This window comes from Bos indicus, chromosome 5 (assembly GCF_029378745.1).
Source record: "Bos indicus isolate NIAB-ARS_2022 breed Sahiwal x Tharparkar chromosome 5, NIAB-ARS_B.indTharparkar_mat_pri_1.0, whole genome shotgun sequence".
NCBI classification, from domain to species: domain Eukaryota; kingdom Metazoa; phylum Chordata; class Mammalia; order Artiodactyla; family Bovidae; genus Bos; species Bos indicus.
This window is the reverse complement of record NC_091764.1, coordinates 31,422,512-31,446,837: the sequence shown is the minus strand read 5'-3', so window position 1 is coordinate 31,446,837 and position 24,326 is coordinate 31,422,512. Positions and strand designations below refer to the sequence as shown.

Here is a 24,326-nt window from a genome sequence, read left to right as displayed (position 1 = left end):
CAGCTTTAGCGTCATTCCTTCCAAAGAACACCCAGGATTGATCTCCTTTAGAATGGACTGGTTGGATCTCCTTGCAGTCCAAGGGACTCTCAAGAGTCTTCTCCAACACCACAGTTCAAAAGCATCAATTCTTCGGCGCTCAGCTTTCTTGACAGTCCAACTCTCACATCCATACATGACCACTGGAAAAACCATAGCCTTGACTAGACGAACCTTTGTTGGCAAAGTAATGTCTCTGCTTTTGAATGTGCTATCTAGGTTGGTCATAACTTTCCTTCCAAGGAGTAAGCATCTTTTAATTTCATGGCTGCAGTCACCATCTGCAGTGATTTTGGAGCCCAAAAAGATAAAGTCTGACACTGTTTCCACTGTTTCCCCATCTATCTACCATGAAGTGATGGGACCAGATGCCATGATCTTCGTTTTCTGAATGTTGAGCTTTAAGCCAACTTTTTCACTCTCCTCTTTCACTTTCATCAAGAGGCTTTTGAGTTCTTCTTCACTTTCTGCCATGAGGGTGGTGTCATCTGCATATCTGAGGTTATTGATATTTCTCCCGGCAATCTTGATTCCAGCTTGTGCTTCTTCCAGCCCAGCATTTCTCATGATGTACTCTGCATAGAAGTTAAATAAGCAGGGTGACAATATACAGCCTTGACATACTCCTTTTCCTATTTGGAACCAGTTTGTTGTTCCATGTCCAGTTCTAACTGTTGCTTCCTGACCTGCATATAGGTTTCTCAAGAGGCAGGTCAGGTGGTCTGGTATTCTCATCTCTTTCAGAATTTTCCACAGTTTACTGTGATCCACACAGTCAAAGGCTTTGGCATAGTCAATAAAGCAGAAATAGATGTTTTTCTGGAACTCTCTTGCTTTTTCCATGATCCAGTGGATGTTGGCAATTTTATCTCTGGTTCCTCTGCCTTTTCTAAAACCAGCTTGAACATCTGGAAGTTCACGGTTCACATATTGCTGAAGCCTGGCTTGGAGAATTTTGAGCATTACTTTACTAGCGTGTGAAATGAGCACAATTGTGCGGTAGTTTGAGAATTCTTTGGCATTGCCTTTCTTTGGGATTGGAATGAAAATGGACCTTTTCCAGTCCTGTGGCCACTGCTGAGTTTTCCAAATTGATGGCATATTGAGTGCAGCACTTTCACAGCATCATCTTTCAGAATTTGAAATAGCTCAACTGGGATTCTATCACCTCCACTAGCTTTGTTCATAGTGATGCTTTCTAAGGCCCACTTGACTTCACATTCCAGGATGTCTGGCTCTAGGTGAGTGATCACACCGTCATAATTATCTTGGTCATGAAGATCTTTTTTGTACAGTTCTGTGTATTAAAGAGGGGGGCATCACCCAGAGTCAGTGATGGCAAGCCATGACCAAAGGCCCCTGGGCTGGAATCCATCTTGGAAAAAAGTTGTGCACACATATTGGAGAGGGCCCTAGAGACAGTTAGGGGTGGAAAAAGAAACTAGATAATTGGCCAAAGATAAACAAAGACCCGGAAGAACTGCCCTATGTAAGTGACTTAACTGCCTCTTTACTGTGCTCCTCCTCATTAGTGGGGAAGCCCACATCCTTACTCTCCAGAGTGTGTATCTCTGCCTTGCTTCTGTCTTAACTAAACAAAATGTTTCTCTATGTGCTCTCCCACTTGTTGTGCTATGTCCCTAATAACAAACTTTATACTTGCTTTTACAGTTTTCCTTCTTGAGAAATGCATTTTTCAATGGGGGCAACTTTGCTTCTAGCCTCTAGCCCCTGGTGGTCTGGCTAAGCTAGGATTTCTGGTTTTCATCCAGCTACCTAGGTCCAATTCCTGGGAGGGAATTATGATCTCACTTCAAGCCACTGCTCACTGCTCATTTCTGCCTCTCCAAGATCACATTCATATAGAGATAAAAAGCTGCAGAATAGAGAATAAGATTCGTTTTTTTACTATTTACAGGACTTGACTTACGTGGACAGATGAAAGAACAAACGATTCCTGCACCAAGAAGTTTGCAGCTACCACCATGCCTCTCCTTCACCTTGCCTTTAAAAATGCAACCTAGATGTCCATCAGCAGATGAATGGATAAGAAAGCTGTGGTACATATACACAATGGAGTATTACTCAGCCATTAAAAAGAATACATTTGAATCAGTTCTAATGAGGTGGATGAAACTGGAGCCTATTATACAGAGTGAAGTAAGCCAGAAGGAAAAACACCAATACAGTATACTAACGCATATATATGGAATTTAGAAAGATGGTAACAATAACCCTGTGTACAAGACAGCAAAAGAGACACTGATGTATAGAACAGTCTTATGGGGAAGGCGCCAAGATGGCGGAGGAGTAGGACGGGGAAAACACTTTCTCCCCCACAAATTCATCAAAAGAGCATTTAAACGTCGAGTAAATTCCACAAAACAACTTCTGAATGCCGGCAGAGGACATCAGGCACCCAGAAAAGCAACCCAACTCCTCGAAAGGAGGTAGGAAAAAATATTAAAGACAATAAAAGAGACAAAAGAGGGAGGGACAGAGTTCCGTCCCGGGAAGGGAGTCTTAAAAAGAGAGAAGTTTCCAAACACCAGGAAACCTTCTCACTGCCGAATCCGTGCCGAGCTTTGGAAGCACAGAGGACAACATAACAGGGAGAAAAAATAAATAAACAATTAAAACTCGCAGATTGCAAGCCCTACGGTAACTCCTCCAGCGGAGAAGCAGCGCAGACGCCTGCATCCGCCATTAGCAAGCGGGGGCTGGGCAGGGAGGCGCGGCGCGGGCTGCATCGCTGAGAGTAAGAATCAGGCCTGAATACCCTGAGCACTATCTGAGCGAAATAATTTGGGCTAGCAAACCAGACTGTGGGATATCTACCATGCGAAAAGCCAGCCCTAACCTAAGACACCGCCAGCCCGCGCACGGAACAAAGGACTAAACAGAGGTAGCCGGCTGCAAACCTTTCCCCTCCGGTGACAGGCAGCCAGAGCCGGAAGGGGGCAATCTCAGCCCCAGAGAGACATTATCTATAAAACTGGCTTCTTTGCTAACTAAAACTTATTGGGGGTCTGGACGGTCAACATCTGCCTGAGAAGGTGCGCCGGTTTTACACCCAGATAACTAAGTGGCGGGGAGGCGATAAGTCGCAGCATTGGCGCTCGCCAAACACCTCATCACCTGAGCTGCTCGGACCTGGGAAGAGCACAAAACGCAGCCCCAACTGAGTCTGCGCCTCTGAGGACTACCTGAGTGCCTGAACCTGAGCGGCTTGGACCTGGGAGGTGCATGCAACCCAGGGCCAGCCTCGGATTGTTCCCGGCGGAACAACCTAGAGCCTGAGCAGTGTGGGCAGGGAGGCTACACGCGCCGTGAGCGGGGGCAGACCCAGTGTGGCTGAGGCACTGCGAGCGCACGCCAGTGTCATTTGTTTGCAGCATCCCTCCCTCCCTCCCCATAGCGCGACTGAACAAAGAGAAGAAATACAGCTCCACCCACCAGAACACCGACACAAGCTTCCCTAACCAGGAAACCTTGACAAGCCACCTCTACATACCCACACACAGCGAGGAAACGCCACAATAAAGAGAACTCCACAAACTGCCAGAATACAGAAAGGACTCCCAAACTCAGCAATTTAAACAAGATGAAGAGACAGAGGAATACCCAGCAGATAAAGGAACAGGATAAATGCCCACCAAACCAAACAAAAGAGGAAGAGATAGGGAATCTACCTGATAAAGAATTCCAAATAATGATAGTGAAATTGATCCAAAATCTTGAAATTAAAATGGAATCACAGATAAATAGCCTGGAGACAAGGATTGAGAAGATGCAAGAAAGGTTTAACAAGGACCTAGAAGAAATAAAAAAGAGTCAATATATAATGAATAATGCAATAAATGAAATTAAAAACACTCTGGAGGCAACAAATAGTAGAATAACAGAGGCAGAAGATAGGATTAGTGAATTAGAAGATAGAATGGTAGAAATAAATGAATCAGAGAGGATAAAAGAAAAACGAATTAAAAGAAATGAGGACAATCTCAGAGACCTCCAGGACAATATTAAACGCTACAACATTCGAATCATAGGGGTTCCAGAAGAAGAAGACAAAAAGAAAGACCATGAGAAAATACTTGAGGAGATAATAGTTGAAAACTTCCCTAAAATGGGGAAGGAAATAATCACCCAAGTCCAAGAAACCCAGCGAGTCCCAAACAGGATAAACCCAAGGAGAAACACCCCAAGACACATATTAATCAAATTAACAAAGATCAAACACAAAGAACAAATATTAAAAGTAGCAAGGGAAAAACAACAAATAACACACAAGGGAATTCCCATAAGGATAACAGCTGATCTTTCAATAGAAACTCTTCAAGCCAGGAGGGAATGGCAAGACATACTTAAAATGATGAAAGAAAATAACCTACAGCCCAGATTATTGTACCCAGCAAGGATCTCATTCAAGTATGAAGGAGAAATCAAAAGCTTTTCAGACAAGCAAAAGCTGAGAGAATTCTGCACCACCAAACCAGCTCTCCAACAAATACTAAAGGATATTCTCTAGACAGGAAACACAAAATTGGTGTATAAACTCGAACCCAAAACAATAAAGTAAATGGCAACAGAATCATACTTATTAGTAATTACCTTAAACGTAAATGGGTTGAATGCCCCAACCAAAAGACAAAGACTGGCTGAATGGATACAAAAACAAGACCCCTACATATGTTGTCTACAAGAGACCCACCTCAAAACAGGGGACACATACAGACTGAAAGTGAAGGGCTGGAAAAAGATTTTCCATGCAAATTGGGACCAAAAGAAAGCAGGAGTCACAATACTCGTATCAGATAAATTAGACTTTAAAACAAAGGCTGTGAAAAGAGACAAAGAAGGTCACTACATAATGATCAAAGGATCAATCCAAGAAGAAGATATAACAATTATAAATATATATCCACCCAACATGGGAGCACCGCAGTATGTAAGACAAATCCTAACAAGTATGAAAGGAGAAATTAACAATAACACAATAATAGTGGGAGACTTTAATACCCCACTCACACTTACGGATAGATCAACTAAACAGAAAATTAACAAGGAAAAAAAAATGTATCTATAAAGTTCACTAAAGCAAAGCACAGTAAAATGAGGTATGGAAATAAAAGGTGTAAAATTTATCAAAAAAAAAAAAATAAATAAAGTGCTGAAAAATTAAATAAATAAATAAATGTGTCTACCCAGTACATACAATGTCTGACACATTGTATGTTTTAAATAAATGATGACTATTGCTGAAAAAAAAAAAAAAAGATATGAATTCTAGAGCCCAGCTTTCTGAGTTTGGAACTTGACTCTGCCACTTACAACTAGATAGCCTTGGACAAGTTGCTATCACCTGTGCCTCAGTTTCCTTATCTGTAAATGGGGATAGTGAATTGTGTGAGTATATGTAAAGGCTTGGAAGAGTGCAAAAAAAAAAAAAAAAAAGAACAGTCTTATGGACTCTGTGGGAGAGGGAGAGGGTGGGAAGATGTGGGAGAATGGCATTGAAACATGTAAAATATCATGTATGAAATGAGATGCCAGTCCAGGTTCAATGCACGATACTGGATGCTTGGGGCTAGAGCACTGGGACGACCCAGAGGGATGGTATGGGGAGGGAGGAGGGAGGAGGGTTCAGGATGGGGAACACATGTATACCTGTAGTGGATTCATTTTGATATTTGACAAAACTAATACAATTATGTAAAGTTTAAAAATAAAATAAAGTTTTTTAAAAAAAATGCTTTGCTGAGAGCCTTTGAAGGGTTCAGGGTTTGGGGAGCATGAGCCACCAATCTCCTTGCACAGTCCTGCAATAAACTTTTCTCTGCTCCAAACTCCAGTGTTTCTATATTGTTTAGCCTCACTATGTGTTGGGTACACAAACCTGCATTTGGTTACATTTTCATTTCTACATCTGAACATCTGCCCATGTTCAGATCACATCAGTCGCTCAGTCGTGTCCGACTCTTTGCGACCCCATGAATTGCAGCACGCCAGGCCTCCCTGTCCATCACCAACTCCCGGAGTTCACTCAGACTCACATCCATCGAGTCAGTGATGCCATCCAGCCATCTCATTCACATGAGGTGGCCAAAGTACTGGAGTTTCAGCTTCAGCATCATTCCTTCCAAAGAAATCCCCGGGCTGATCTCCTTGATCTTAGTTTTCTGAATGTTGAGCTTTAAGCCAGTTGATGATAGATAATAAAATAATTTGGGTGAGGAACACCAGAAAAAACTTATTTAAAGCAATGGACTTAGTCTCAAGGGATAATTCTTCAACTAATGCCTCTAGATTCTTCCATCCTAATTGTGTTGATACAGTTTGGCACTATAGATAATGTCTTTCTCTTGAAACTTTGCTTTTTCAAAAAAAAACACATTTTTTATATGGACCACTTTTTAAAAGTCTTTCTTGAATTTGCTACAAAATTGCTTCTGTTCTGTTTTGCTATTTTAGCCACAAAGCATGCCAGATCTTAGCTCCCTGACCAGAGATTGAACCCACACTCCTTACAGTGGAAGATGAAGTCTTAACAACTGGACCACCAGGAAAGTTCGGAGACTTTGCTTTTTGAATCTCCTGGCTCTCTCTTCTGATTCTAAAGACAACTCCACCAGTCTATTCGCAGTTTCCACTTTTTAAATTACCTCTTTAGGTGATGCTATTCCCCTTGTATCTGTCCTTGGCAATCTTATTTTAATACCCTTCATTCTTTCCTGGTATTACAGTTGACCCTTGAACAATATGGGTTTGAACTACATGGGTTCTGCATGAACTACATGCAGATTTTTTTCACTAGATACTACTACAGTAGTATACAATCCCCATTTGGTTGAATCTGCTGATGTGGAACCAAGGATATAAAAGGCCAAATGTACTAATTTTTGGACTTCCCTGGTGGCTCAGATGGTAAAGAATGCTCCTGCAGTGCTGGAGACCTGGGTTCGATCCCTGGGTTCGGAAGATACCCTGGAGGAGAGCGTGGCAACCTACTCTACTATTCTGGCCTGGAGAATCCCCATTGACAGAGGAGCCTGGTGGGCTACAGTCCGTGGGGTCGCAAAGAGTCGGACACGACTGAGCCACTGATCTGATCTGATCCTTTCTTCTATGCCCAACAGTGAAAGGGAAAGTGAAAGTTGCTCAGTCCTGTCTGACTCTTTGCAACTCTTTGCAACTGTATCAGTTCAGTTCAGTTCAGTCGCTCAGTTGCTCAGTCATGTCCGACTCTTTGCAACCCCATGAATCGCAGCACATCAGGCCTCCCTGTCCATCACCAACTCCCGGAGTTCACTCAGACTCACGTCCATCGAGTCAGTGATGCTATCCAGCCATCTCATCCTCTGTCGTCCCCTTCTCCTCCTGCCACAATCCCTCCCAGCATCAGAGTCTTTTCCAATGAGTCAACACTTCACATCAGGAGGCCAAAGTACTGGAGTTTCAGCTTCAGCATCATTCCCTCCAAAGAAATCCCAGGGCTGATCTCCTTCAGGTTGGACTGGTTGGATCTCCTTGCAGTCCAAGGGACTCTCAAGAGTCTTCTCCAACACCACAGTTCAAAAGCATCAATTATTCAGCACTCAGCCTTCTTTACAGTCCAACTCTCACATCCATACATGACCACAGGAAAAACCATAGCCTTGACTAGACGGACCTTTGTTGGCAAAGTAATGTCTCTGCTTTTCAATATGCTATCTAGGTTGGTCATAACTTTCCTTCCAAGGAGTAAGCGTCTTTGAATTTCATGGCTGCAGTCACCATCTGTAGTGATTTTGGAGCCCAAGAAAATACAGTCTGACACTGTTTCCACTGTTTCCCCATCTATTTTCCATGAAGTGATGGGACCGGATGCCATGATCTTCATTTTCTGAATGTTGAGCTTTAAGCCAACTTTTTCACTCTCCTCTGTGACTTTCATCAAGAGGCTTTTTAGTTCCTCTTCACTTTCTGCCATAAGGATGGTGTCATCTGCATATCTGAGGTTATTAATATTTCTCCCGGCAATCTTGATTCCAGCTTGTGTTTCTTCCAGTCCAGTGTTTCTCATGATATACTCTGCATAGAAGTTAAATAAGCAGGGTGATAATATACAGCCTTGATGTACTCCTTTTTCTATTTGGAACCAGTCTGTTGTTCCATGTCCAGTTCTAACTGTTGCCTCCTGACCTGCATACAGATTTCTCAAGAGGCAGGTCAGGTGGTGTGGTATTCCCATCTCTTTCACAATTTTCCAAAGTTTATTATGATCCACACAGTCAAAGGCTTTGGCATAGTCAATAAAGCAGAAATAGATGTTTTTCTGGAACTCTCTTGCTTTTTCCATGATCCAGTGGATGTTGACAATTTTATCTCTGGTTCCTCTGCCTTTTTGAAAACCAGCTTGAACATCTGGAAGTTCACGGTTCAAGTATTGCTAAAGTCTAGCTTGGAGAATTTTGAGCATTACTTTACTAGTGTGTGAGATGAGTGCAATTGTGCAGTAGTTTGAACATTTTTTGGCATTGCCTTTCTTTGGGATTGGAATGAAAACTGACCTTTTCTAGTCCTGTGGCTACTGCTGAGTTTTCCAAATTTGCTGGCATATTGAGTGCAGCACTTTCACAGCATCATCTTTCAGGATTTGAAATAGCTCAACTGGAATTCCATCACCTCCACTAGCTTTGTTCATAGTCATGTTTTCTCAGACCCACTTGACTTCACATTCCAGGATGTCTGGTTCTAGGTCAGTGATCACACCATCATGATTATCTGGGTCATGAAGTTCTTTTTTGTACAGTTCTTCTGTGTATTCTTGCCATCTCTTCTTAATATCTTCTACTTCTGTTAGGTCCATACCATTTCTGTTCTTTATTGAGCCCATCTTTGCATGAAATGTCCCCTTGGTATCTCTAATTTTTTTGAAGAGATCTCTAGTCTTTCCCATTCTGTTGTTTTCCTCTATTTCTTTTCATTGATCACTGAGGAAGGCTTTCTTATCTCTTCTTGCTATTCTTTGGAACTCTGCATTCAGATGCTTATGTCTTTCCTTTTCTCCTTTGCTTTTCGCTTCTCTTCTTTTCACAGCTATTTGTAAGGCCTCCCCAGACAGCCATTTTGCTTTTTTGCATTTCTTTTCCATGGGGATGGTCTTGATCCCTGTCTCCTGTACAATGTCATGAACCTCATTCCATAGTTCATCAGGCACTCTGTCTATCAGATCTAGGCCCTTAAATCTATTTCTCACTTCCACTGTATAATCATAAGGGATTTGATTTAGGTCATACCTGAATGGTCTAGTGGTTTTCCCTACTTTCTTAAGTTTAAGTCTGAATTTGGTAATAAGGAGTTCATGATCTGAGCCACAGTCAGCTCCTGGTCTTGTTTTTGTTGACTGTATAGAGCTTCTCCATCTTCGGCTTCAAAGAACATAATCAATCTGATTTCGGTGTTGACCATCTGGTGATGTCCATGTGTAGAGTCTTCTCTTGTGTTGTTGGAGCAGTGGCTGGACTTTGCTGGAGCAGCCATGAAGAGATACCCCATGCCCAAGGTAAGAGAAACCCAAGTAAGATGGTAGGTGTTGCAAGAGGGCATCAGAGGGCAGACACACTGAAACCATACTCACAGAAAACTAGTCAATCTAATCACACTAGGACCACAGCCTTGTATAACTCAATGAAACTAAGCCATGCTCGTGGGGCAACCCAAGATGGGCGGGTCATGGTGGAGAGATCTGACAGAATGTGGTCCACTGGAAAAGGAAATGGCAAACCACTTCAGGATTCTTGCCTTGAGAACCCCATGAACAGTATGAAAAGGCAAAATGATAGGATACTGAAAGAGGAACTCCCCAGGTCAGTAGGGGTCCAATAGGCTACTGGAGATCAGTGGAGAAATAACTCCAGAAAGAATGAAGGGATGGAGCCAAAGCAAAACAATACCCAGCTGTGGATGTGACTGGTGATAGAAGCAAGGTCCAGTGCTGTAAAGAGCAATATTGCATAGGAACCTGGAATGTCAGGTCCACGAATCAAGGCAAATTGGAAGTGGTCAAACAAGAGATGGCAAGAGTGAATGTCGACATTCTAGGAATCAGCAAACTAAAATGGACTGGAATGGGTGAATTTAACTCAGATGACCATTATATCTACTACTGCGGGCAGGAATCCCTCAGAAGAAATGGAGTGGCCATCATGGTCAACAAAAGAGTCCGAAATGCAGTACTTAGATGCAATCTCAAAAATGACAGAATGATCTCTGTTCGTTTCCAAGGCAAACCATTCAATATCAGAGTAATCCAAGTCTATGCCCCAACCAGTAACGCTGAAGAAGCTGAAGTGGAATGCTTCTATGAAGACCTAAAAGACCTTTTAGAACTAACACCCAAAAAAGATGTCCTTTTCATTATAGGGGACTGGAATGCAAAAGTAGGAAGTCAAGAAACACCTGGCTTAACAGGCAAATTTGGCCTTGGAATACGGAATGAAGCAGGGCAAAGACTAATAGAGTTTTGCAACTGTGTAGTCCATGGAATTCTCCAGGTCAGAATACTGGAGTAGGTAGCCTTTCCCTTCTCCAGGCGATCTTCCCGAACCCAGGTGTCCCACATTGCAGGAGGATTCTTTTCCAACTGAGCTATCAGGGAAGCTACTCCCAATAAGGCTACATAAAACTGCCATCACTCAACCACCTGTTTCCTTGGCAACTACATAGAAAGAGTTCTTCTCTCACAAATAGCATCAAGTTCAAAAATGTTGGAAACATTAAAGGCTCTCATCTCATGTATACCTCTTATTTACAGATGCAATAGTCATGAGCAACATTTTCCAAACAACACAAATTTCAAGCCCAACTGACTGCTATTACAAGGGGAAATGTTTGCTTCTTAGAAATGAGGTATCAATTTGCTAACACGAAGTCAAATGTTAAAGAATGAGTTATCACTGGATTTAATGTCTCCCAAAGGACAAAATTGCAAAAATAATGCCTATTTCCATCCAGTGAGTTAGTGAAAGTCACTCAGTCATATCTGACTCTTTGCAACCCATGGACTATACAGTTCATGGAATTCTTCAGGCCAGAATACTGGAGTGGGTAGCCTGTCTCTTTTCCAGGGAATCTTCCCAACCCAGGGGTTGAACCCAGGCACACTGCCGGCGGATTCTTTACCAATTGAGCTATCAGGGAAGCCCCTACTTTCCATCTAGGAGGGCTTAAATGAATGACAAGAGATATGTATTATTTATCATGAAGCCCGTCATCTGTCAGTACCAAGCACAAAACAACAAAATGAGGAAGTACTCAATGAATAAATACCTGTTGACTGTACATGGTGTTAATTAAATTAAGGGACATGTATGTCCTCTGTATTTTTTAGTTGTATGCAAATCCATTCAAATGTTGATAATGTGATCTAACATATCTCAGATAAGAAATCAAAAAGAAATGTCTAAATTGACTTTAGACATTCTAATAGCATATGACAGAAATTATTAATACTAACTCATTATATTCTTGAACTATTAATGGCGTGCTGCGATTCATGGGGTCGCAAATAGTCGGACCCGACTGAGCGACTGAACTGAACTGAATATAGTATTTAAAAATTCATTGTATGCTTGGACTATAGAAACTCTACAAAACCAAGGCCCAATAATTTTCCTAGGTGGGGTTATCTCCTCTCATTTAATCAAGGTAAAGGACAATCTTGATGTATAAAGAAAAACTCTCATCTACACTAGAAAATGACCTGGAGTTCAGTGATATGTCATACCCCCAAGCCACTGAGAATTCCGAAAGGGCCTTCACAGTCCCATGTGGTAATTAGGAAAATGTCCCTTTTCCAGAAGATTAGTTATTTTAATCCATTTCTTATTCTCCCCTTTTCAGTCCCAGCTAACCTTGGTGGCTCGTGTGGTAAAGAAGCTGCCTACAGTATGAGAGACCCAGGTTTGATCCCTGGGTTGGGAAGATGCCCTGGAGAAGGAAATGGCAACCCTCTCCAGTATTCTTCTCTGGAAAATCCCATGGACAGAGGAGCCTGGTGAGCTACAGTCCATGGGGTCACAAAAGAATCAGACACGATTAGTGACTAACACCTAATAATAGCTTCGTCCAGGCTTTCAATGATTGCCTTCTGTGAGAAATTTCAACCATGGCCCTGAAGAGCATCCTGTGTGTCTCCTAATAAAGTTGACTTTCTGGTTAACTGAAAACTGTGAGCTTAGTGAGTCCAAAGTTTGGCATCAGACCGAGACTTCAGAGAATACAGGGCAGTGGCCTAGCTTCCCCTGGGTGCCTGACCCAACCCCTCTGTGACTGCATGAGCACAGATGGCCTTCTGATTGGTTCCATAAAAAGTTCTTTAAGTGGTGCCCTTAGAATAGCATTCAGAATCACAAAGGAAATAAATGAAAAGAAGGCACATTACTGCACTTGATGTCATAAGAGAAGATTTTCAAGAAATGTATGTGAGTTGTACAGAATTTGAGCTTCTTTAGTGAGATTGTTTTTCTCCTTTCATATAGTGGCCAGTATTGCAGAATGATACTTCTTTAAGATATACAGAAAAATAATCCAGAATCTGTGATATTTCCAATATTGAGAAGTTGAACTACTCAAATGCCCATTATTCATTGGCAACAAAAAGAAAAAAGAAAAGGCCATCTGGTATATCAAGTATCAAACTCCTGTGACAGTTCTCCTATGGAGAGACTTTACCACAGATGTGTCAGCCTGTGAAAGGAAAGACAGAAAACTCTGGAGCTATTCCCACCCAAAATATCAAAAACCCAGTAATATCCTCCTTCATTTCCTGATGGTCCCATATTTTCATTCCTGGAAAGTTCTCTATGAGTTTTAATCTGCTGATGATCCTCTCCTCCACTCCTAACCAGTCACTTGATGACACATTCCATTCATTTAAAAGTCTGAGGTTCCTACTATGCCCATCCCTGGCTGCTGAGCTAGAGATGGTAACTTCCCACTCCTTGGAATGGTACCTTCCTTGGAGGGTACCCAGGTATCACTATTCTCCCAAAGGTGCAATTGTTCCAATTGTTCCGCTGCCTTGCACAGCTTATCAGAAAGGTCTCTCTTCCCTCCATGCATAACACTGAGGGCCAGTATATCTTACAACCTGGGCATAAATCCTCTCATTGCAGAAAGCTGACGCCTGGAATGAGGTGTCACAGATAGATACTGGATTTCTAGGGCCACTAATTCCCCCCTAATTGGCAAGAATTCCATTAGGGTGATGGCAGGAAATATTTTCTGCTACTTAAACAGATCTGATTCCCTTGGAGACAGTGTGAATAGTGTGAGGGAGCATAGGAGGAGATAGTTCTGAGAACAATCTCCAGTGGATGAAGTTGTCTTCAGTCTCTGACTAATTCTAACATTTCTATCTTTCTCTGCTGATCAAATACCTCCCTCGTGCACATAAAGTCTGAATTTGCCCCTAAGCTTTGAGGTCCCTTGAGCCAATCTGTCCAGACTGACCCTATACACACACACCAGTAATGCATGAGTTCATTCCAAAAACGTCTGTAAACAACTACTGTGGGCAAGGCTTGTCTAGAACATCTCTGAAATTCTCTTTTCACAAAGTTTACGCTTCACCATGATCAACTGCTCCACCCTTCACTTTCCACAGTTTTCTCATATTTTCACTCTTGTAAAAAATCAGACTCAGCCTCTCACAGTTCAGCATGAAGTGAAGCCAGTATCGTCCACTTGGTAAGTAAATGAAAACGTGTAACTGAATGCTTTGATCCAGAATTGAATGGAAAGACTTTATCAGGGTTTAAAGAAACTGACTACCTCTGTGTAAGGTGTTGTCTAGGATGGGGAATTTAGGTCGCCTCCTTTCTCTGTGATACCCTCTAAATCACATCATGCAGTAGCTGATGTCTTCATGCACAGTAAGTATGGATGCAAGAGAAGAGAGAAGAGTTCTCCAGAAATACCACACTGACTAAATACAAGAGATTCCAGACATATTCTTACCTACTGTGAGGCCCTGAGTCTGCCATGGACACTGTGGTCAGATCTCCCTGACCTCCCTAAATAAAGGTGGAATGATGAACACAATTTTCAGGATAGGTTGAAAATATCCAAATAATTGAGGTACTTTAAATTAGTTAAGCTTTGCAAAAAAAAAACAAAAAAACTAAGTCCAATTCATTATTTTAATTTGCTTTAATAGGTTTCATGAGAAAGTTTTGCTTTCAACAATATTTACATATTTATCCATGCAGCATCCTCAAAAGTAAATTCTTTAGTTGCCAATGCTTCATTAATACTGGATCCAGGTTCCACAGATACACAAAGGTAAGCACTGCACTGTTTGTCCAGATCCCCAGATAACTTTCACTAATTTAAGATGGGCTTAAGCTAATAGCTTTGTTAATGTGATCAGAATTTAAGCTTCTCCTGATTATTCAGTTTATGATCATAGATTGCTGGCAAGGACAGAGTGACCAAAAACAGGTGCTCTGTGAAAAAAAAAAAAAAGGCAATTTTAACATTTTTGTGAATTCAGAAAGTTACCTTGAGTTAGATGGTAGAGTGCTAAACAAAAGAAGAAAACTGGTCAGTCAGCCTAAAATGACCAAGACAGGCAGGAATCTTCATATTCGAGACATGCCCTAGTACATAGAACTATGAATTAGGATTCAAAATTATCCAGAGTATAGCATCCCTTCCCAAATGTACTGCTCACCATCCTGGTCCTCATGAACAACTAAGTGAGACTAAGGGCAAGAGGATGAAAGTTATGGTTAAGAAAAAACTGTAGTAACATTTCACCCAACTCTAAAAGAGCAATAAAGAAATAATCACCCATATCAAAACTTGAAGGAGCTTCTTCCATTATTGCAAAAGGTCTGTGCCCTCTAAAGAGTGATATATCATCAGGAATTTTGCAGTGACATGAGATAACATGATCCATGTTGATAACAGCATCCTTGAAATTCAGTAGCAGAACTTCTGCCAGGCATTAGTGCTATCTGGACATTTGGAAAAAAAGGGAAGGAAATTATGGTTGGAGGTGTGGGAGTCTTGTCTGAGGCACCCATGAAATACCATATAGAAGTTTCTAGACTCATACAAAAGGCATAACTGAAGCTAATACAGAATGGAAATGAAGTATAAGAACTGGTGGCTTATGATTGCTGCTATTATGATGGGATCCATGTTCACAAGGGGTTCACAGTCTGGAGGGGAAAACTGAGATGCGTGTTAAACATCAAATGAGAAAAGATTTCAGATTCTGACATAACACAGGGAACCTAGTATTCGAACAGAGAGCAGAAGGGAGCAATCAAGACCGGCTACAAGAGAAAAGCTCAGGCTGGAAGGGCCATCAGAACATAGATCAACTAAATTTAAAAGGAGGACATTTGAAGTGGAGAAAAGTAGTATAAGCATAGACAGAGGAAAATACAAACCAATCTGATATCAAAAGTAACTTAAAACTTTGAAAAGTTAAGGGAAAACATAGATGAACTCCAACTATAAGAGTAGGAAAACAGTCTGTAATGCTATGCACTAAAATTAGATCTGACTTAGCCAAAATAAATGAATTTATTTCCTGGTTCTTATACTGTTTCTCAACGTGGCATTATAAAATCTTCATGAATATCAGTTTCATCATGAATAAAATGGACATGAGTGACTGCCAAAATAAATGACAAAATCACAGTGAGAATAAATTGAAAGCGATTAAGTAGAGACCCTATACATAAAAATCTCATTAAAAATTAATATCCTATTAAATTTAAAAGCTACTAAATCACTGCAGATGGTGATTGCAGCCATGAAATTAAAAGACGCTTACTCCTTGGAAGGAAAGTTATGACCAACCTAGATAGCATATTAAAAAGCAGAGACATTACTTTGCCAACAAAGGTCCGTCTAGTCAAGGCTATGGTTTTTCCTGTGGTCATGTATGGATGTGAGAGTTGGACTGTGGAGAAAGCTGAGCACCAAAGAATTGATGCTTTTGAACTGTGGTGTTGGAGAAGACTCTTGAGAGTCCCTTGGACTGCAAGGAGATCCAACCAGTCCATTCTAAAGGAGATCAGTCCTGGGTGTTCTTTGGAAGGAATGATGCTAAAGCTGAAACTCCAGTACTTTGGCCACCTCATGTGAAGAGTTGACTCATTGGAAAAGACTCTGATGCTGGGAGGGATTGAGGGCAGGAGGGGAAGGGGACAACAAAGGATGAGATGGCTGGATGGCATCACTGACTCGATGGATGTGAGTCTGAGTGAACTCCGTGAGTTGGTGATGGACAGGGAGGCCTGGCATGCTGGGATTCATGGGGTCACAAAGAGTAGGACACGACTGAGCAACTGAACTGAACTGAACTGAACTGAGATGACAATGAGCAAAGAAATAATGATTGGGGAACAAGGAGAGAAGATTTAGAACAACTGCTGCAGATAATGGTTCTCAAAACTAAATGATTATAAGGATTTCTAAACTATAAGAAAATTGAACTGAAATGAAATACTAGATATAAGTAGATGAACCAGATACAATCATTTTTTTCAGTTAAAACCCTATGGAAAAAGAATAGGATTCTCTGAAGTATGTGAAGACTTTGACATAAAAGCAAAAATAAAAAAATCAAGATACAGTGACACACAGTGAGGACAAGTTTGAGATGTTGTAACACAGTATTCGGGGAGAGCAGGGAGGGATGGTGAGGAAAAGTGATGATGACATAAAGGAAAGGGACAATTACAAGTGATCTCATTTCTCTTTCTATTGTCCTTCAAGGAAACAGCCTCCACAAATGGCCTTGAGGAACCACAGCACCATCACCGAGTTTATCCTCACTGGGCTGTCAGACGACCCCCACATCCAGGCTCTGCTCTTTGTGCTCTTCCTGGTGATTTACCTCCTGACTGTGATGGGGAACCTGACGATGCTGCTGGTGATCAGGGCTGACTCCCACCTCCACACGCCCATGTACTTCTTCTTGAGTAATCTATCATTCCTAGACCTCTGCTTCTCTTGTGTTACTCTGCCCAAGCTCCTGAAGGACCTGCTGTCTGAGAAGAAGACCATCTCCATAGAGGGCTGTCTGGCTCAGGTCTTCTTTGTGTTTATCACTCCAGGAACCGAAGTCTGTCTGCTCTCTGCCATGGCCTATGACCGCTATGCCGCAGTCTGCCACCCGCTGCTCTATAGCCAGGTGATGAGCAACCAGCTCTGTGTGAGGCTTGTGTTGATCTCATGGGGTCTGGCCTCTCTTGATGCAGTCATCATTGTGCTTTTGGCTGTTAACCTGGATTTCTGTGAGGCCCAAACCATCCACCACTACACCTCTGAGCTGCCCTCCCTCTTCCCTCTGTCTTGCTCTGATACCTCCATCAATATCAGTATCTTGATCTGCTCAATCTTACTCCATGGATTTGGAACCTTCCTCCCAATAATCTTCTCCTATGCTCGCATTGTCTCCACTATCCTGAGCATCAGTTCCATCACAGGCAGAAGCAAGGCCTTCTCCACCTGCTCCTCCCACCTCATCGCAGTGATCCTGTTCTTTGGCTCAGGTATGCTTCGCTATCTCATGCCTTCCTCTGGTTCCTTCCTGGATTTGCTCTCTTCCTTACAATACAGTGTGATCACACCCATGCTGAATCCCCTTATCTACAGCTTCAAAAACAAGGAGGTAAAGGGAGCTGTGAAAAGGACTTTGGGGAAATATCTGCACTATTGCACAGGTTGAACTAAGTCACATTTACCCAGCATACCTGGAAAGACTAAATTTCTTCTTATGTTCCGTCCTGTTTTGTTTCCAACCTCTCCCCCTACACAGAGTCAAGTAGGATTCAGGAAAGAACCCACAGCTTCCCTGAACATCCCAGGTAATGATTACAAAGGAACCCTCACTTTTGAGACCCTATTTGGAAATTCTATGCTGTACTGAAGTGGGACACAATGTGAAGAAACACTTACACAAAGCCCATCAATAATACAACATGATTATTAGGGAGAAAAAAACAGAGATTATTTGATTTCTCAAAAGGCACAGAAGTCACAAGAATTTCTACTTAAAATGCTTCATAAAAAAAGATTCAGATCATTCTTCCTATATTTGATAAATGCTTCATAATAAAATGTCAGATTGGGAGAATGACATTTGAAATAACCAGAAAAAAGTTATTATAGCTCATATTACTTATCAGAATTATGCAATTTCTATACAATGTATTTATATGAAGATTAGATCCGATATTTAAATATCCATAGGAAGAAGTAAAACATATGAATATTTGAAGATGACATAATTCTATGGAAAGCCTAAAAACTCCTCCAATAAACTTATTGGCACTCTAAAGAATTTAATAGGCAAAAAACTAATATTAATACAATCAGTACTATTTCTATATACTAGCCACTGTTAAGTAAACAAAAAATATGCTTCAGGCAGAAAAAGATACATTTACTACTAGAAGATAAATAGAAAATCCTCAGGATTGAACTTGATAAGTACTTAGAGCAAATAAGAATACAGTAAAATAATTAACTAAATGATATAAAAGATGCTTAAATTAATATAGGATGTATTTTTAGATATACTCTCCCCTTCCAGTTTTATGCAATCAACAAAAGAAAAACATTGAATTTACAAGCAATCTGGAAATCCATAGTTCTAGACTTGATTCCATAGAACCATTAGTGATTCCGTCTTTTTCCTCCTATTGAATATGTTGTCTTCATATATTGGGTTTTACTCTAGGCATTATGTTTTTTATAACATAGCTTTCTGTTTTTTGTAGAGCTATTTGTATATTCTGTTCTTGAACTTTATATAAATGGAATGATTCTAATCCTAAAATTAAAATACTGGATGTATTCAAGACTTGATGAGGCAGGGAGCAATCAGACTCACATATATTGGTAGTGGAATGGTAAATAGGTTCAATCACTTCAGAAAAATATTGGGCAGTATTTACTAATTGCACACTATATGTCTACTCTAAGATTCATTAATTATATTTTTAGGTAAATATGAAGAGAAATGAGTAAACATATCCAGAAAGGACATTAATAGAATAGTCATAACACTTTATTATCACAGCCAAAATGTATAATAAACCTAAATGTCCATCACCTGGAGAACAGATAAAAATTCATACATGTAGTATATTTATACAATGAAACATAATACAGCAAAATTTTAAAACTGCAAACAGTAAGTGAATAAATCTCACAGACACTATGTAACAGAAGCCAGATACAATGGGTACTTATTTATGAGTTTATTTATATGAGGTTAAAGACAGTGAATTGATCGTGTTTCTATGTTCTAAATTTCTTTTCCTCAGCTTTACTGAGATATAATTGACATATAATTTTGTATAAGTTAAATGTGTACAATGTGCTGATTTGATACACTTACATGTTGCAAAATGTTTACCATCTCCATCAATTCACATCCTTATCATTCATTTTTTGAGGTCAGAGTATTTGAGATACATTTTATTAGCAACCAAGTATAAAATATAGTATTATTAACTATAATCACCATGCTGTCTTCTATTTTATTTATTTATTTTTTCACTTTACAATATTGTATTGGTTTTGCCATACATCTAGATTCCCAAAACTTACTCATCTTATAACTGGACATTACATTTTATTTTTCCTGATACTTTGACATCTTCAAATCTTGCTGACCCTGGAGAGACTGTCCACCCAGGGCTAGCTAGGTCCTAGGGACAACAAACAACTCATCTGATCAACACATTTTTCAGATGTAATCTAATTAATCAAGAACCCATACCCTCAATTGCCTCCTTTATTCAGCAATCACCTGCAGGCCACTATCCACATGCTCTAATCACCTCAGGGCCAGGTACCAGACAACAAGAGACAGCCCCTTAAACCCAGATTCTACTGAAATCATTCAAATTATTCCATTCTAAACTTGCTTACACTGCCTCATTCATCTCTTCCTACAGAAAACACAATAAAGCCTGTTGCCTACATTTTCCTCTCACTCTCTCTGCCTCCTGACCAGTCCAAGGGCTCCCCGTGTAGTCCTATAAGTAATAAATTATCTTTTCAATAAAAAATTGTCTCCTTTCTGTTGGCTTTACCATACTGACTAATAATAAAACTTACATTTTAAAATAGTCAGGAAAAGTAATAATTTCATAAATTCATTCACGATGAAATCAGAACAGCAGTTTCCTATAGAGAATGGATTGACCAGGAAGTATCAAGAGGAATCTTTTCAGGCAGATGAAAGGTTTTGGACTTGGTCTCTGTAGTGTTTACAAAGTGTACACTTATCAAAATTCACCAAGCTGTCCCTTTCAAATGGTTGCACTTAATCACTTTACATATGTATTTTAAACTGAAATCAATAGGAAAACTAAACAACCAAAAACATTTGTTTCATGAATGTTCTCATACTTCTTACAGGTCCATATCACCCATGTCCTGCAAATACTTTAGTGAATAATTCCCTTCCTTTCATATCAAGGCAGTATCTCCCCCACTCCAGTCATGATGGGAATTAACACCAGCTATAAGTCTCAAGGATCTTGCCCGTAGCTCAGATGGTAAAGAATCTGCTTGCAATGCAGGAGATCTGAGTTCAATCCCTAGGTCAGGAAAACCCTCTGGAGAAGGGAATGGCAGTTCACTCCAGTATTCTTGTCTGGAGAATCCCGTGGACAGAGGAGCCTGGCAGGCCATAGTCCAGGGGACTGCAAAGAGTTGGACACAACTGAGCAACCAGCCATTTATAAGTCTCAAAGCCATGGGGGAGGTGGCAGAGGACAGGTAACATCTTCCAAGGCATCTACTCAAAGCAAAGCTTTGCTTGGTCTCTGCATTAGCAATGGGTCTCCAAAGAAACAGCCAATAGGAGAGACGGACATAGACATGGTGAATTCTAAGGCACTGACTCACACACTTGTGTGGCCTGACAAATCTGAAATTTGTAGAGCAAGCTGGCGTATTCGATTCAGGTAAGGCTTCATGTTGTAATTTTGAGGCCAAAATCCACAGGGCAGGCCAGCAGGCTGGAATTTCAGACAGGGTTTCTATGTTCCAGTCCTGAGAATTCCTTCCTCTTTGGGAAACCTCAGTCTTTGCTCTTACAGTCTTCAGTTTTTTGAGGCCTGTCCACACTATGGAGGGTAATCTGCTTTAGTCAAAATCAACAGTTTAAATGTCATATCTAAAAAATACTTTCACAGGAGCATCTAGACTGATGTTTGATTAAACAGCTGGGATCCATATACCAGTTAAATTGACACAAAACTAACCACTACAGCCTCTGAGCAAAGAGAAACTGGTTTTTTCCAGCAAGCATTAGTAGATTAGTTCTGTGGTCCCCTTCAGGGATTCAGTGTCTCAAGCATATCTGCCCAGGTATCCTCATCCCAAGTGTTGTGGTCCTAGTCTTTTCCTAGTGGGACCCTGAACTTAACATAGGAGTTGCATGAATTTAGCCTTCTTCGTAATTCAGTTTCTGTCATACTCATAACCTGGGCCTGGTTTTTGGCACAATTTACCTACTTGGTGAAGGAGATATGTCCTTTAATAAAGCCATTAATAAATAATAATAATGCCATAAAGATTCTGGCCTTGAGATGGTATGTGCCTAACACAAGTCTCATTTTATTTCTTTAATATACCAACGACATCACAACGGCAAAGTACCTGCACACTTCCTGTGCTTGACATTGTGCCCTTCTACTTCAATTTGCATATGCCAATGCATTCCCTTATACAAGTTTCTCTTCCCATTCACCACAGGTTAGATATGTTTGGTCACATGGATCACAGCTTTGTGTAACTGAATGAAACTATGAGCCATGCCATGTAGGGCCACCCAAGACGGACAGGTCATGGTGGAGAGTTCTAATAAAACGGGGTCCACTGGAGAAGGGAATGGCAAACCACTTCAGCATTCTTGCCTTGAGAATCCCATGAACAGTATGAAAAGGCAGAAAGATATGACACTGAAAGCTGAACCCTCCAGGTCAGTAGGTGTCCAATATGCTACTGGAGAAGATTAGAGAAATAGCACCAGAGGAATGAAGAGGCTGAACCAAAGTGGAAATGACCCCCAGTTGTAGGTATGTCTGCAGGTAAAGTCAAGTCCAATGATGTAAAGAAGAATATTGCACAGGAATCTGGAATGTTAGGTCCGTGAATCAAGGTAAATTGGAAGTGGTCAAATAGGAGATGACAAGAGTGAACATTGACATTTTAGGAATCAGTGAACTGAAATGGACAAGGGCTTCCCTGGTAGCTCAGATGGCAAAGACTCCGCCTGCAATGCAGGAGACCCCAGTTCTATTCCTGAGTTGGGAAGACCCCCTGGAAAAAAGATAGGCTACCCACTCTAGTAGTTTGGGGATGCCCCTGTGGCTCAGTCAGTAAAGAATCTACCTGCAATCTGGGAGACCTGGATTTGATCCCTGGATTTGGAAGATCCCCTGGAGGAGGGCATGGAGACCCACTCCAGTATTCTTGCTTGGAGAATTCCCAAGGACAGAAAAGCCTGGTGGGTCACAACCGAGCAACTAAGCACATCACACAAAATGGACAGGAATAGGAGAATTTAATTCAAATGACCTTTATATCTACTACTGTGGGCAAGAATCCCTTAGAAGAAATGGAGTAGACCTCAGAGTAAACAAAGCAGTCCAAAATGCAGTACTTGAGTACAATCTCAAAAATGACAGAATGATTTTGGCTCTTTTTGGAGGCAAACCATTCAATATCACAGCAATCCAAGTTTATGCCCCAGACACTAACACCAAAGAAAATAAAGTTGAACGGTTCTATGAAGACCTATAAGACATTCTAGAAATAAAACAAAAAATATGTCCTTTACATCATAGGGGACTGGAAAGCAAAAGTAGGAAGTCAGGATATACCTGGGTAATAGGCACCTTTGGCCTTGCAGTACAAAATTAAGGAGAGCAAAGGCTAAGAGAGTCTTCCCTAGAGAACACATTGATCATGGCTTATATGCTCTTCCAACAACACAAGAGATAACTCTACACACAACATCAACAGAAGGTCAATACAAAAATCAGATTGATTATATTCTTTACAACCAAAGATGGGGAAACTTTACAGAGTCACCAAAAACAAGACTGGATGCTGACTGTGACTCACATCAAGAACGCCTTACTGCAAAATTCAGACCTAAATTGAAGAAAGTAGGGAAATCCACTATGCCATTCAGGTATGAACTAAATCAAATCCCTTATGATTATACAGTGGAAGTCAAAAATAGAATCAAGGGATTATATCTGATAGAGTTCCTAAAGAACTATGGACAGAGGTTCATAACACTATACAGGTGGCAGTTACCAAACTATCCCCAAGAAAAAGAAATGTAACAAGACAAAATGGTTGTCTGAGGTGGCCTTACAAATAGCAGAGAAAAGGACAGAAGCAAGAGGCAAAGAAGAAAAGCAAAGATATACCCATCCGAATGCAGAGTTCCAAAGAATAGCAAGGAGAGAATAAGAAAGACTTCCTAAGTGAACAGTGCAAAGAAAAAGAGGAAAATAATAGAATGAGAAAGACTAAGATTTCTATAAGAAAATCAGAGATACAAAGGGAACATATCATGCAAAGATGGGCACAATAAAGGATACAAATGGTATGGACCTAACAAAAGCAGAAGATGTTAAGTAGTGCCAATAATACACAGAAGAACTATACGAAAATGATCTTATTGACCTGGATAACCACGATGGTGTGATCACTCACTTACAGCCAGACATTCTAGAGTGTGAAGTCAAGCAGGCCTTAAGGAACATTACTACAACAAAGTTAGTGGAGATGATGCAATTCCAGCTGAGTTATTTCAAATCCTAAAAGATGAGGCTGTGAACGTGCTGCACTCAATATGCCAGCAAATTTGGAAAATTCAGCAGGGGCCACAGGACAGGAAAAGGTCTGTTTTCATTCCAGTCCCAAAGAAGGGCAATGCCAAAGAATGTTCAAGCTACTACACAATTGCACTCATTCATATGCTAGCAAGGTAATGCTCAGAATCCTTCAAGCTGGGCTTCAACAGTAAGTGTACCTAGAACTTCCAGGTGTACAAGTTGGGTTTAGAAAAGGCAGAGGAACTAGTGATCAAATTGCCAACATCCACTGTATCACAGAAAAAGTTAGAGAATTCCAGAAAAGTATCTACTTGTCCTTCACTGACTACATGAAAGCCTTTGACTATGTGGATCACAACAAACTGTGGAAAAATCTTAAAGAGATGGGAATACCAGATCACC

At 40.8% G+C, this 24,326-nt stretch overlaps 1 protein-coding gene across 1 annotated transcript; it reads left to right on the top strand.

Moving 5' to 3' along the window:
* The first annotated feature begins 16,837 nt into the window (after positions 1-16,837).
* On the top strand, positions 16,838-17,776 carry LOC109558364 (olfactory receptor 8S1-like). Its single transcript, XM_019959804.2, has one exon. It carries the CDS (start codon positions 16,838-16,840, stop codon positions 17,774-17,776), a length of 939 nt encoding a protein of 312 aa, XP_019815363.2.
* The last annotated feature ends 6,550 nt before the right edge of the window (positions 17,777-24,326 follow it).

Bases quoted from the DNA above. Each gene is read 5' to 3' on its own strand.
- LOC109558364 (XM_019959804.2), top strand. From the start codon at position 16,838: ATGGCCTTGAGGAACCACAGCACCATCACCGAGTTTATCCTCACTGGG.